The sequence below is a fragment of the Trachypithecus francoisi genome, unplaced genomic scaffold (assembly GCF_009764315.1).
Source record: "Trachypithecus francoisi isolate TF-2019V2 unplaced genomic scaffold, Tfra_2.0 Lachesis_group4, whole genome shotgun sequence".
Classification (NCBI taxonomy): domain Eukaryota; kingdom Metazoa; phylum Chordata; class Mammalia; order Primates; family Cercopithecidae; genus Trachypithecus; species Trachypithecus francoisi.
In genome coordinates this window covers 17,193,243-17,207,969 of record NW_022681469.1, presented here as the reverse complement: position 1 = coordinate 17,207,969, position 14,727 = coordinate 17,193,243, and the positions used below count along the sequence as shown (strand labels likewise).

The 14,727-nt window shown below is 39.2% G+C and overlaps 1 protein-coding gene across 4 annotated transcripts in view; it reads left to right on the top strand.

The window, feature by feature from the left end:
• The window catches only part of AGK (acylglycerol kinase), a 104,076-nt gene extending 93,487 nt beyond the window's left edge, over nt 1-10,589 (top strand). For 3 of the 4 annotated variants that reach the window (XM_033193972.1, XM_033193973.1, XM_033193974.1), the window contains exons 14-16: nt 5,435-5,505; nt 7,707-7,806; nt 8,983-10,440. In XM_033193972.1, the coding sequence (XP_033049863.1) occupies nt 5,435-5,505; nt 7,707-7,806; nt 8,983-9,120 (309 nt within the window). In that variant the 3' untranslated portion in view covers nt 9,121-10,440. Of the gene's footprint in view, nt 1-5,434; nt 5,506-7,706; nt 7,807-8,982 lie in introns of all 4 variants that reach the window. The other variant, XM_033193975.1, reaches the window with a different exon arrangement.
• The last annotated feature ends 4,138 nt before the right edge of the window (nt 10,590-14,727 follow it).

Genomic DNA, 14,727 nt, shown 5'->3' with positions numbered 1-14,727 from the left:
GGCGTAAACCCAGGAGGCGGAGCTTGCAGTGAGCCGAGATCGCGCCACTGCACTCCAGCCTGGGCGGCGACAGAGCTAGACTCTGTCTCAAAAAAAAGAAAATCAAAAGAAGGATAATTTTTGTGAACAGAAAAATATGTAAAATTCAACTTTCAGTATCCATAAATAAAGTTTTAGTGGAGCACAGCCATATTCATTCACAAATATATTGTCTGTGGCTGCCTTTGTGCTACAGGGGAGAGCTGAGTAGTTGTGACAGATTGTATGGCCCAAAGCCTAAAATGTTTATTATCTGGTCACTTACAGAAAAAGTTTACTGACCCTGTTATAGAGAAAACCTTGGTAATTTATATGAATGAGAATACCAATAGGAAAGTAATTGTTAACTGTGGACTAATTACATTCAGCTTTTATGCGCATTAGTCTGATCACAGTTGTCTAGGCCCGTCTGAAAATTAGCAGATGGAGTTGGAACGTCGTGAGAAGTTTGATTCCAATATTAATAGAGTGATAAGTTTGATTCTAATTTTAATATTCAGAGTATTGAGTTGTTTTCGAATTATGAAAATAATACATGTCCATTGCAAAACATTTGGAAAACATAGCTCCCTTCATCCTATAAAAAAATTCTAGTTTGATTAAAGAACTAAATGTAAAATAAAAAAATGATTAAAGTATTAGGGTAAACGGCACATGTTTATACCTATGTAACAAGGCTGCACATCCTGTGTATGTGCCCCTGAACTTAAAATAGAAGTTTGAAGTTAAAAAAAGTATTAGGGTAAAATCTAAGTGATTAGACAGAGCCTTTCTAAGCATGACATTTAAGGCAAAAATCATACTGATGCATTTGTCTTTTTATTTAAAAAGACATTCTAAACTTTTAAATGACATATTGGGAAAAGTATTGTCATGTGATAGACCAGGAATTCACTTTTCTTATAACAAGCTCTTAGGATAAAGCAATACGAAATGGGCAAAGGACTAATATAAAAAGTGAGCAAGGGGTAAGAATAGAAAATCATAAAAGAAATAAGCATTTGAAAAAATAGCTTAGATTTGCTGACTATTTACTACATGCTAGGCACTGTCCTAAGAATTTTACATAGTATGCAATCCTTGTAGGTAGATTATCTTTATCTGCATTTTGTAGGTAAGGAAACAGAGTGATTTCGGCAAAGAAATGCAAATTAAAATAGTAACATTGAATTGTCATGACTAAAAAGCATGTTATAGATTAAAAGCTTGGTGGTGTGTTTTTGTGATGGGAATATAAATTGGAACATCCTATCTCAGCAACTGGGTATAGTATCTATGAAGTGTCTAAAATATATGCATACCTTTGGCCCTGTTAACTGTATTTCTAGGAATTTATCCTACTGAAAATAATCTGATGAATATATAATGTAAGCAGTCCTTTTTTACATAATGGAAATCTGAAAAACACTGGTGAAAGTGGATATATGAATGCTCAAAACAAAACAAAACAAAAAAAATTCTGTTCCAGAGGAATTTAAAAGAGAAAGATAAAATTTCTAATTATACATCTCCTTTATACCAAGTCTTTAATAATATGTATTCCAAGTATTTTGTTCATGTTCTTTACCATTGTTCTTTTCTCTGATGACTGAGTACCAGTGAATGGATTGAGTTCAGTGAGTATGTGATGGCGATCAAGATTAGCCACACTCACAATGCCAAGTGCTTTTTATCTTTGTGCCTATTATAAAAGTATACGATACTGTGCTGCTTATCACTAGTAGTAGCAAATTCATTTTTTTTTTGCACAATTCTTTATAAAAATAAAAGCAAATACAATACAATAAAGGCAATGTAGCTGCCATGTAATAGCTCAAAATGTTCACTTATTAAAACCAGTACATTCAGTGTATGAAAGAAGCTGTAGGAGTGTAGAATGTGTGAAAATTAGGATCTCTTATACAACTATGCTCACTGTATTTATAATAGTAAAATATTTGTAAAGAACTAATCAGACTGAATAAATTTTGGTACATTTATTAAAAATCATGTCTATTTTATATATGTATTATTTTCTATCTATTGACATGGGAAAAAGGTGAAAAGATTTGCAACATAGTTCCATTTTTCTTTCAAAAGGAAATACCCCCACTTATAAGTGAGTTTTGTGAATGATGGTGGTAAAGCTCCAATTTTATGTTCTTTCCAAATAGAAAGTTGGTGCCAGTTGTCCAAGCACCATTTATTGAAATCTCCATTTTCCCCCACTGATCTTCAATAGATCTCTGCCGTACATCATGTCTATATACACGTAAATGTTTCTAGTCTCTTTCTTCTATTGTTGTTCCATTTTCTCATACTTATATTAATACTCTGCTTCTCTTAATTATTACAGTTTTATAATAAGTTCCATGTTTTTCTTTTTTTTTAAACAGTCTCCTGGCTATTCTTAGCTCATTTGAGTTCTATGAATATTTTAGAATGTTTACTAAATTCCACACAGAAATGTTATAATATTGATCTCACTGCATTGTACCCATAGATCAATTTGGAGAGAAATGACATTTCTACAATATTGACTCCTCTCGCATATGAACGGGGTGTATCTCTTCATTTGTTTAGGTCTTCAATATCTTTCAATGAAGTTTTATAGTTTTCTCTAGAATATCCTGTCTTTTGCTGGATATATTCCCAGTTATCTTAATTTTTATGCTATTCTAAATATCTCTTAAAATTTCATTTTCTGATTTAGTAGATGGACATATAATTGACTTTTTACATCAATGCTGAATCAGCAACCTAATTAAATTATTATTAATTATTCTAACTTTCTTTCAATGAATTCTTTCAAATTTTCTATAGATTTAGTCATGGCCAATGCAAATAGTGCAAGTTTTGTTTTCTCTCTTCAAATATTTATCCTTACAATCCTTCATTTTACTTAGATCACTGGCTAGGACCTCAGTACATGGTTGAGTAGAAGTAGCAAGAACAGGAGTCCCCATCGTCTTTCTTATTTCTGATTTAGAGAGAAAGTCTTCATTGCTTCATTCTTGTATTTAATGTGTTTTCTTTTTTTATAGATACCCTTTATCAGATTAAGGAAGTTCCTTTCTATTCCCAGTTTGCTAACCATTTTTATCTTTCATGTTAAATTCTTAGATATTTAATTTTATCAAGTACTCTTCCAGCATCTATTGAGATAATAAAGTTTCCTCATTTAATCTGTCAAAGCAATAAAATGAATTGATTTTTGAATGCTAATGTGAGACTTTTGGCCAAGATGGAGCAAAAAGCACCAGCTTTATACCTTAAACACCTTAAACAGTAGACAAAATCTATGAAACAACTGTATGAGACATTGGTATGAGACAAGCAGCATAGGACAGTGAGTCCAGAGAGCAGGGAATCAAACACGGTGAGCCTGACGCTTGCCCCAGCTGACTGCTGGAGAGAGGCCACTGCCTGTGGAGAGGGAGCCCACACAGCCCATGGCCCCCCTCAGTTGAGGGGCCTTTGAGAATTCTGAGAAATCAAGGCAGCTAGAATTGCAAGGCAGGATACAAGAAAGCCACATGGAGAGGAGAGCCACACCCAGAACCAAGCTAGAAGTTTATGGAGGTTTCCTCTGGAATCTTCAGCTGAGTACTGACAGGTGCATGCATGTGAGAAACTACCACCTGAGATGGAGGTTGAGTTAGCAATGAGCAGGCGGGACAGTCTCGGGAGCGTCAGTCCTTTCACAAAGCCAGGAATAGTTCGTGTTCGAACCAAGTAGAGTAGAAAATCCTCTTCAGACATGGGGCATTGGGTAATGTCCTCAGAAAGGTATCGCCTCACTAGTGAGTCAAAATTCATTCTAGACTAAAGGCTGCCCTGTTCCCTGTTAACAAAGCTAAAGGTTGGCTGGGCGCGGTGGCTCAAGCCTGTAATCCCAGCACTTTGGGAGGCCGAGACGGACGGATCACTGGGTCAGGAGATCGAGACTATCCTGGCTAACACGGTGAAACCCCGTTTCTACTAAAAAATACAAAAAACTAGCCGGGCGAGGTGACGGGCGCCTATAGCCCCAGCTACTCGGGAGGCTGAGGCAGGAGAATGGCGTGAACCTGGGAGGCGGAGGTTGCAGTGAGCTGAGATCTGACCACTGCACTCCAGCCTGCAGACAGAGCGAGACTCCGTCTCAAAAACAAAAAACAAAACAAAACAAAAACAAAGCTAAAGGCTCACCTCCAAAGAACCACAGTTTCTTTATAGGTAACTTAATTGTGCTTCCAGAACAAAGCTTTAGAACAGGGGTCAGCAAAGGACAGCCCACAGGCCCGAATATCCTGCTGCCTGTAGCTAACAATATTTTTTACATTTTTAAATCATTGAAAAAAATCAAGAGTATTTTTCTGTTACGTGTGGAAATTGTCTTCAAATTTCAGTGTCTGTAAGTCAAATTTTACTGGAACACAAGCACGCTAATTCATTTGAGTGCAGTCTCTGGCTGCTTTCAGCCACCATGGCTGGGTTGAATAGCTGAGAGAGACCTCATGGTCTGCAAGCCTTTAGTGTTCACTCTCTGGCTCTTTACCGAAAATGTTTCCCGACCCTGTTCTAGCTGAAGCGTGGCTCTCCCCTGGGCTCTGCCTTTCCCACAGCCTTTAAGCAGTGGCTGTGTTTTCTTTCTTTTCCTCCCCTTGTATGCTTGGCCTGGTGACTGGTGGTTGTCCTCCTGTCTCGTCACTGCTTTAACCCATTCTTCCTCCTCCTCTCTAACTCTCCCCCCAGCCCCACCTCTCAGTGTCTTATTGTCAGAGCAGATCATTGCTCCTGGGAGCTCCTGAACCCTGGGCCATTCTTACACATTTATCTATAATATTAATTCCTAGCCCACTGTCTCCCTCTCCAGTACTACTCCTGTCTTAATTCTCAACACGGCAGCCAGAGTGATCCTATTGAAATGAAGCCAGAGGATTGCTGTTTTTCAACTCTGGTTGCATATCAAATTTGTATGTAGAGCATTTAAAGCAGCACAGGCACCTGGGCTCTCCACACCAAGCAGCTGATTCCATGCTGTGATGTGAAGCTGATGTACAGTGAACACTGAGATTGCTGGGATGGGCTGAAAGCTTGGCCTGCAAGGGAAGTAATCCTAGAGACTACAACAGTTAATAATTACTAGTGAGTGACAGAACATCCAGAACCTCCCACTCTGAGTTTTCTGTTTGCTTATGTAGTAAAAAAAAAGCCAAGCAATGGAGATGAATTTTCTGTAAATTATACCTCAGTAAAGCTCTTCGTGGAAAAAAAGAAAAAGACTGAGAATAGGTTCAGAATTAAATCACTACAAGTAGAGTCCCCTATCTGTGCATAGCTTCCAACTATGAACTATCAAAGCTGAGGATGACAACAGGCTGCATTAGCCAGATTTTAAGAGCAATGACGTTAGTGTTCTTAACCTTTTTAGAGCAAAGAAGATTTTCTGAATATCTGCATTGAACCTGACACCATCAGCAAAGGAGACTTTATAACTATAGGGTAAGTGGACTGGGGTTCATAGGAAATGAGGCTTGTGGTTTTCTCAGATTTTACTATTCACAGTGCCCCATGAAGTCTAAGACAGAGATCCAGCCAAAGCCTTGTCTTGTTTGGGAATTTCGATGTTCGTTCTTTCCTAGGGACTGACATGTATAGTGCCCCTCTCCTGTGCTGGCCGTCACTGTTCATTTTGTGGGGATCAGAATGTAAGAGCAGTCTTTGTTTTTCAATTGAAACCAAAGAATTCAATGGAGCATGACACAGCGTCAAGAACTTTGGTTTCAGGGTCAAAGAGCTGAATGCAAATTTTGATTGTGCCACTTACCCGACGTCATGACTCGGATCATTTAGCGTCTGAATCCTTTCCCCGTCTACAGAATGAAATAACACAATCGTCTCTGCCGATCTCAGGACCGGCGTTCAACCTTGAGTAAGAGAATGTGTGCAAGTCTTTTTATATTGTGAAGCACTTCACAGTATCCATTACCGTTTATGTCAGTTCACCATGTCCTCCTATTCCCAGGGCCTTCATGGAAAACTGGGAAAGGTATTGAGTACTTGGGGCATTTCCCAGGCCTTTTTCCCTTTCCAACACAGAATACCCTTCCAAGTCCTGTGATTTGTTAAGTCCTACCTCTGCCAGAATTGTACTGGTTAAGAACACTATAAATCAATCCTCCTTCAGAGCATCTGAGGAGCTGGTGTGTTCCCATGCCAACTGGCAATTTGCTCAGCTCTGCTTTTCTGTGCTTTGTCTCAGAGCTCCCTCTCGTGCCCACTTAGGGATCACACATTTCTGTTGCAGCAGCCTGGTCTCCATGGCTACTTCATTATCTACACAGGCACATAAGTTTGTTGTTCTTGCCTTTGGCATAAATTCTTCAGAGACTGAATAGCTGATTCTGTAGCCTTTGATTTTCTTGCTGTATCTATAGGAAAAGGGAAAATCCTGCTCCTTCTACAGAATGTCCAGAAATCACACAATCTTCATTGACAGTTTGGCCAGCGAGACCAGCAATATTCAAATCTCTTTTATGATACAGGGATCCAGAAATAGAGACCCCAATTCTATTGCTAAGGTTAGGCGAAGCCACTATGTTCTGCACTGTTAGCACCAGTGGCAGCCACAGTGTCCTTCTGTTCTCTACAGGAAGTGAAATCAAGTAATGTCTGTTTCCTCTGGATATCTGAAGAGAACACTGTGAAGTTGCATTAGAAAACTCTGATACCATTTCGTAGAATTACTGTTGTTAATGAATGATAAATAATGGACTAGTTTACCTGGATTAGCTTTTACTGTATTTCCACTGCCTAAAGGATATATCTGCATGAGGTGGAGTGTGTGTCTGAATATGCGCTGGAAATTTTACTCCATAGTCACTTAGTCAAGGTAGATATTGTATGCCAAATAGACTGTGTTATAAATACAGTCATCCCACAGTATCCTTGGGGGATTGGTTCCAGGACCTCCCTCAGATACCAAAATTCAGATTCTCAAGTCCCTTCTATATAGTGGCATGGTATTTGCATAGACGTATGCACATCCTCCCTGTGTACATTAAATCATCTCTAGATTACTTATAATACCCAATACAATGTAAATGCTATGTGGATAGTTGCTGTACTGTATTCTCTAGGGGATAAGAGTCTGTACATATTCAGTACAGTTGCAAAAATAGGTATTTTCTATCCTCGGTTGCTTGAATCCACAGGAGTGGGACCCACAGATAGGAAGGGTTATCAGAGAACTTCTAAGACTAGTTGTTCATATACATAAAAATATCTACATTAAAGTAAAAATATTTTCTCCTTCAAGTAATAAATCACAAGAAGTACCAAATGCCAGAAGTTTAGTACTTTTCCTAAAGAATTGAATTTCATTCTAATTTTTAAATTTGAGACTAACAATCTAAGAATTAGTTACATGTGGAATGATTATTTTTAAATCAATCAATTTTTAAATCAAGAGCATTTCGGAGAAAGTCATAACTTCATGCACAGTTCTCTACATTCAGTCTAGAATGTATCACAATGCTAAGAAAGAATCACTGTGGAAAAATTATTTACAGAACTCTATGGCTTAATAGACCATCTGTCTACTTATGTAACCTCATAAAAAGGGGGAAAGAAGTTGCTACATTGTTGCAACCTAATGCAGTTGCCATCACTGGTCTTAAGCTTGCTTTTTCCTGTGCCCACAGAAGTCGAAAGGTGAGAAACCCCAAGCTGCACGCCGAGGGCACGGAGTGTCTCCAAGCCAGCCGGTGCACCCTGCTTGTCCCCGAGGTGAGTGGGGAAGGGGTCGGTAGACCCACAGCATTTGATTCGTTCGTCGTCGGCCTGCCCCTCTGCTGTGTCCCATCCTTCCTCTCTGTTAGCTACCCCACACACTTAGGCACGTATTGTGTGCCACGCATTTTGCCAGGCTCTGGGTCATATTAGTGGGGAGCTGAAAAGGATGGCAGAATCCCCTTCGGAGTCATGGATTTAGAGTTGGACTCTTGAAGACTCCCATCGTTTTCAAGCCAAGGTTCTTCCCTAAAGTGGTTTTTAGGTCTCCTTTTATTTTTCCATACGTAAATAATGCAGAAGGTGACTACATTAAGACAGAGAATTGTCTAGCTGGCAAATGTTAACAGTTGCTTTTACTTTAACATTTTATATAAAGGATCTGGAAGCAGTTTTCAGTTCAACACTGAATTTTTCTGTATTATGAAATGCCATGCTTAGAACAACCCATATTAAGTGTGAAAAAAATGGAAATAGAATCTGGAATTGGGAGGTTATTCAACTGGCAATACGGAAAAAAGGAGGCTCTTCAGATAGCCTTTGAAGACATGTGGCCATTATATTACTGTATTCAGACAAGACTACAGGTAAAGAGAAGGTATCCCCATAGTGACTGGCATCACAGTTTCGATATAAATACTGAATTAAATGCATGAATTATGGAAGGGTTTCATAAACTCTGTAATGATATTAATGTTCGTATACCTTAGGTATATCAAGCTAAGCAAGTCTTAGAGAATAATGAAAATGATCCAGCAGATATAATAGCTTGTCATAAGAGAATTAGCTGTCTTTCTCTATTTTTATTTGAGAAGGATTAGCATAATATAGAAGGACTATGTTTATGAGTTCCTTAAAGACGTTGCAGGACCCTTGCCTTTTAATACATATTTCAAAATTATAACCATCCTAATTCTACCATCCATGAAAAAGGATTTCTTTTCTTTTTTTAGCCCCTGTCTCCTCCCAGAGTATTTTGGGATGGTAGAATTAGGATGTTTCTAGAACCAGCACTGTGCCATCATAGAGTAGGCACTGAATGTTTTTTGTAAAAGAACGTCAGGGGAACTCCTCAAGAGAGGATGTTGTTTTCCGTAATGAACTTGTTCTGGTGCTGTTGTGAGACCCCCAACTCCAGTAGGCCACTGATGTGGGTTTGAGCTGTTCTGAACATTCTCTTCTCCCCAGGGAGCAGGGGGCTCTTTTAGCATTGACAGTGAGGAGTATGAAGCGATGCCTGTGGAGGTGAAACTGCTCCCCAGGAAGCTGCAGTTCTTCTGTGATCCTAGGAAGAGAGAACAGATGCTCGCAAGCCCCACCCAGTGAGCAGCAGAAGACAAGCGCTCTGAGACCACGCTTTAGGCCACCGGTGGGACCAAAAGAACAGGTGCCTCAACCATCCCAACAGTGTCGTCAGAGGGTCCCCAGGGCATTTTCATGGCAAGTACCCCTCTGCCCCCACTCCAACAGTGCTTCCCAAAGTGTGCTCTGTCACCTGCTTTGCAATCAGCTTCCATTAGTGCATGTTTTATTTTGGTGTGATGGTCGGCGCTCCTAAACACGAACTTTCCTCAGGCTGGTTCAACATGGAAAAGGACTTTCTTCTGTTTTCTTCCAAAGTGCAACCACGGTGGAGAGCCCACAGTGGGCTTAGCCTGCCTACGCCCTTCCATTTCTGTTCTTTGACAGTGCTAGGAATTCCAGGAAAGTGCATTCCTTCCCTGGCGACCTTTTCCTATTTCTAGGCTCCTTCACGGGTGCTGCTGTTTTGTGAGCTCCGGCTCCTGTTTAGCTTTTCTTTCAGTTCTATCCTCAGTCCAGAAATGTAGGCGAGGTTGTTCCCCTCTCCAGCCATGGCTACAATACTGTAAATTGCTAGTTTTTATTTTTTTAAGTAGTGCTTCCTAAATGGTTTGCATGAGAGCCACCTGGGGTACATGCTGAAAATTGATTTATTTGGGGTCCACCCCAAACCTAATAACCCAATTTGGGGATGGGGTCCAGGAATATGCATTTTTAAAAAGTCAGCCACCCTTCCCAGGTGATTCTGTAGGTTGTCCCTGAACCGTACTTGGAGAAATAGTGTTTTAAAGCAGTGGTCCACAAAGTATTCTGCTCATGTGTCCCCCAGAAGTATTTTGAAAAATCATGTATCCCCTCACCCATCTAAGCTGCCATCTAAAATTTTTCATGGGAAGTTAAATAGTTGACAAAGTATGTATTTGCTGGTGTCGTGTAAATATTGGTATTCTAAAATAAAAACTGTTACATCACTATTTTAAACATATCCAGTACAATTTAAATATCATAACAATTTGACACCCTTCATTCATTTACAAAAATAAATGAGCTAGTTCTTTAGTAGTAGAACATTTCAAATTGGCTTTTCTCCTTCTGTATTTCTATACTACTTTTCAGCCAAGAATCCTATCAGAATGTAATCTATTATGCCTGCCATCTTTTAATCATTCACCCCATTATCTTGTCAACAAAAAATATAAATGGAAATAAGTTTTTTTAGTTCTTTAAGTGTTTATCTCAGTCCAGAACAAATATTATCATAATTAAATGTTATCATAATTATTGGTATATAATGAAAACGGTATTAATATAATTCTTTGATGATTAAAAGTTGTTTCAGTAGAATGTTCTTTATCCTAATTAGTTCATTTATCCAAGAATACATGAATGTGGTTTACAGCTGAGACGGGGTTAAACCTCAGCTGTATTCCTTGTTTCATTTCTTTACAGATGTAAGCACATAAAATCTATGGAACAGAATTATGTTAGCAATGTTGGACCGTTCTTTGAATTCCTTTGGAATTTCGACAAAGATCACAGTGCTCTATCATCAAGAATTATTAATGATGATCTATCAACTAACAAACAACTTGATTAGATTCTCCTTGAGTCTGTTGAAAGCAGAGAACTAAAATCCACCTGATTTGCCAGGGTTTTGCCAGCCAGTCATTAGCACCATTTTTACTACCGCAGACATTTTCCTTTGTTCAGTGCCCCTGAGGTTCTTACACTCTAGGGGGCAGTGCACCACAGGAAGATCAAGGAGGGAGGATTGTGGGGGGAAGGGGAGGAAGCAGAGCTGGCAGGCCTTAGCTGCAGGCTCACTCTCAGGCAGATCCCTTTTAAGATAGAGTACATACACCATGCCCCCACATCCCATGGAGATAGACAGGAGAGAGACCAATGCTTTAGTAGATTATAGAATAGCTATGAAAAGTCCATGAATGAAGATCACAAAAAGGAAGGCTTTCTTATTTCACACTGTATTCTTTTTTTTTTTTTTTTTGTATTTTTTAGTAGAGACGGGGTTTCACCATGTTAGCCAGGATGGTCTCGATCTCCTGACCTCGTGATCCGCCCATCTCGGCCTCCCAAAGTGCTGGGATTACAGGCTTGAGCCACCGCGCCCGGCCTACACTGTATTCTTTAGGGTGGTAAAAGTTCTGCTTTTAGCAAAAACATAACAGATGGTTCCAAACAAACATCAGCATAAAGATCACTCATCCCATACCACCCACAGGTAAGGAGGAAGGATACTGTGGTATATGAAAATAAAAGTTGTCACCTGAGCCGAGAGCGTTTAGCATATCGTGGTTCTGTAACAGTTTCAAGGACCAGTGCAGAATCTGGCTTTCTTCTCTAATTGATAGGCTACCAGTGTGTGTGTGTGTGTGTGTTCATTTTATGGTTCTAATCATAATGGTACATATAATTAAGGAAGGATATGGAAGCCACTTTAGAATCTTATTCATTTTTAAATATAAATATGCCTTGTTTTCTTGATTCAGGCTCTTTCCTGTGAGGGCTTGGTTTCCTTATTGTTGACTGCTTTGTTCTTTGCCTTGTCCTTCCCTATAAAGCCTGCATGGAAGACATTTAACAGTGCAACTAAAAGAGAGTGACCTGAGTGAGGCTTGTCAGCCAAAGCTGGAATGCTGAGCTATCTAGAGGAGAACCTAATAACCCAATTTGGGGATGGGGCCCAGGAATCTGCATCGGGAAGTTGGCCACCCTTCCCAGGTGATTCCATTTAGTACAAACTTTTTGACAGATTAATTTCACTCAGATGCAAAGATTAATCCCAGCACTTTAGGAGGCCAAGGCGGGTGGATCACCTGAGGTCAGGAATTCGAGACCAGCCTCGCCAACATGGTGAAATCCCATCTCTAATAAAAATGCAAAAATTAGCTGGGTGTGGTGGCAGCCGCCTATAGTCCCAGCTACTCTGGAGGCTGAGGCAGGAGAATCACTTGAACCCGGGAGGCAGAGGTTGCAGTGAGCCGGATCACACCACTGCACTCCAGCCTGGGTGACAGAGCAAGACTCCATCTCCAAAAAAAAAAAAAAAAAAAATACCATAGTTGCTTTCTGTAAGATAGAGTTTAAGATAAAGTTGATAAAGCTTTTTTCCTTTCCCTCACAGCTGCTTTGCACGTATTTGGATGCAGTTATATTTCCTAAGTGCCAGTGCTTCACATATGTAACTGATGCATCGGTTCTCACAACAACCCTAGGAACAACCCTAGGAAGTAGGTACAGGTTGAGCATCCCTAATCTGAAAAGGTGAAATCTGAAATCCTCCAAAATCCAAAACTTTTTGAGTGCCACCATGATGCTTAAAGGAAATGCCCAGTGGAACATTTTGGGGTTTGGATTTATAATGCAAAGATTCTAAAATCCTAAAACACCTGAAATCAGAAAATACTTCTAAGTCCCAAGCATTTCAAATAAGGGATACTCAGCCTGTAATAATATATGGTTACATAGCTCAGAAAATAGGAACCTGGCTTTGAATCTAGGCCATTTGATTTACAGAGTCAGTGATAGCAACGTACCCTATACTGGTTCTAAATACATACTCTAACTCCCCAAAAGGTTAAAAATGAAATAAAAGTTTAGAATATACACATACACCAAACATATATATATATATGTACACACATAAAATTTTAAACTGAACTTTGATAAGAGAGTTTGTAAAGTAAAAGGGTGGTGGTCTCTGTGGGGTTCCAGAAGTTTCCTGATGTAATTAAGGGTACACAGCCCTGTCTCTTCTGGGTGGCATAGTTATTCCCAACTTTGTTTCCCATTACCTGGAGAAAGTCTGTCCAGACCATGGCTTCCAGGACAGGTAGCAGCTCCCCAGTCTCCTCCATCGTCACTGTGAGTGAAGTCAGGTTCAGCCCCCATGGGCTCTGCTCATGGGGTGGGCCACCATTCCTTCCTACCACAAACCACTTTTCTCGGACTGGAGAAGGGACTGCAGCACACACGTTCATGTTAAAATGTGAACTTTAATTGTAAAAATCATTTTCTGTAAATATAGTTATATCAACCTCTCTGCACACAACTTGGTTCATATATATACAGATATGATATTCATAGATGTTATTTGTACCACAGAACAAAATCAATGCAAGAAACATTTACTCTTAGCTTCAGGATTAACCCCAGCTTTCTTTAGGCCTTAAAATTACCACCACTGGAAACAGAGAGCACGGCATACCTGGGTACACCAGTATTCAGGGCAAAATTTATGAAGTGTCTTACTAATTTCATAATATGAGGTAAAGACCCGAAACAAAAATAGATTCAGTCTCTTGTATTGCTATAACTCTTAGGCTGGGGTATTAATCAAAATAGGATTTTTACATTTAAGGCGACAGGGAGGCTATGCTGATTCTAACTCAGAAAGAAATGAGAAAACAGTTTTTCTAAGGCTACAAACTATTTGTTTAGGCTTATTTTCCCAGACCTATACAAAAATTCAGTCAACAAGCTTTGGGTAAATAAAGGAAATTCATTTTGCTTTCCTCTGCTCTCTGTCCCTGAAGTCACTCATCCAGGTTGGCTGCTCAAACGCCAAGAATCTCCACCATTCTTCACTTGACAGTCTTCTTGGACACGTTAGACCCAAATTTTTTTTTTTTGTATAACACCATCTTAAAATTTTTCAATATACTGTATCTTTCTTTAGTTTACCCAAAGGAAGGAGTTTTCACTCTAATGTCAATATATTTGCAACCATCCAACTCAATGACCTCTGCGTGGACTGTTCACTTTGTGGGTCATCTCTGGCTAATTTAAAACATCCTGCCTCATCCCCACATTCTCTGACTGGCCTTAGACAGCCAAGTAAATTTATTATTAGTCTAAATAAGCATTCTACAGCAAACATAAGTAATTCACACCTGGCCTGCTATGAAAATTAAATTTTCTGAATTTAGATCATATTAGCTCTAAAAGCTCCACAGTATGCTAAAAATCAAGAATAAATTCTAAAAAGACGAAAGCAAGGCTTTTTTCTCCATCATTTCTTTATAGAGCACTAGAAAATTCTTATTCCCCTTCAAAATTTGCAATTTCATCCAACTGCCCCTAAATTCTAGTTCCAAAAACGAATTAAAGTGCCAGTTATAACACCACCTCCCACTCCCACCTCTCTCAAGAAAGAGGCCTAAAAATAAGAATGATGACATTTACCCTTTTTTGTACTAGAGCTTTACTTAAGGTTGGTATTTTTATGTCAACCTTCCTAGGACTGTCAAGTCTACCTCCTAAAGAGCATGTCAAGATTTCATAGCACAATCTCCTTATTCACTCTCCAAATTATTTACAAAGTAAAACTTCTATGGGGTCTCAGCCACCACCAGATTACAAAACTGCCCATTTCTTCTAGAATAATAGTTTTAACATTTCCTTCCATTTCAGTATATGCATACTCAGTTCATCACATAGTAATATCAATAAAAAAATAAACTTCCATTTCTTATAAGAAAAACATTAACTTAATTCACAGTTAGCCTTTTCCCACAACACTCAAGACTCCAGTAGCTTCTAGGAACAGAGGTATATTAGTAATAAAAATGGAATATTAGAAATCCATGACTTGGGAGTAAACGGAGCCCTTAA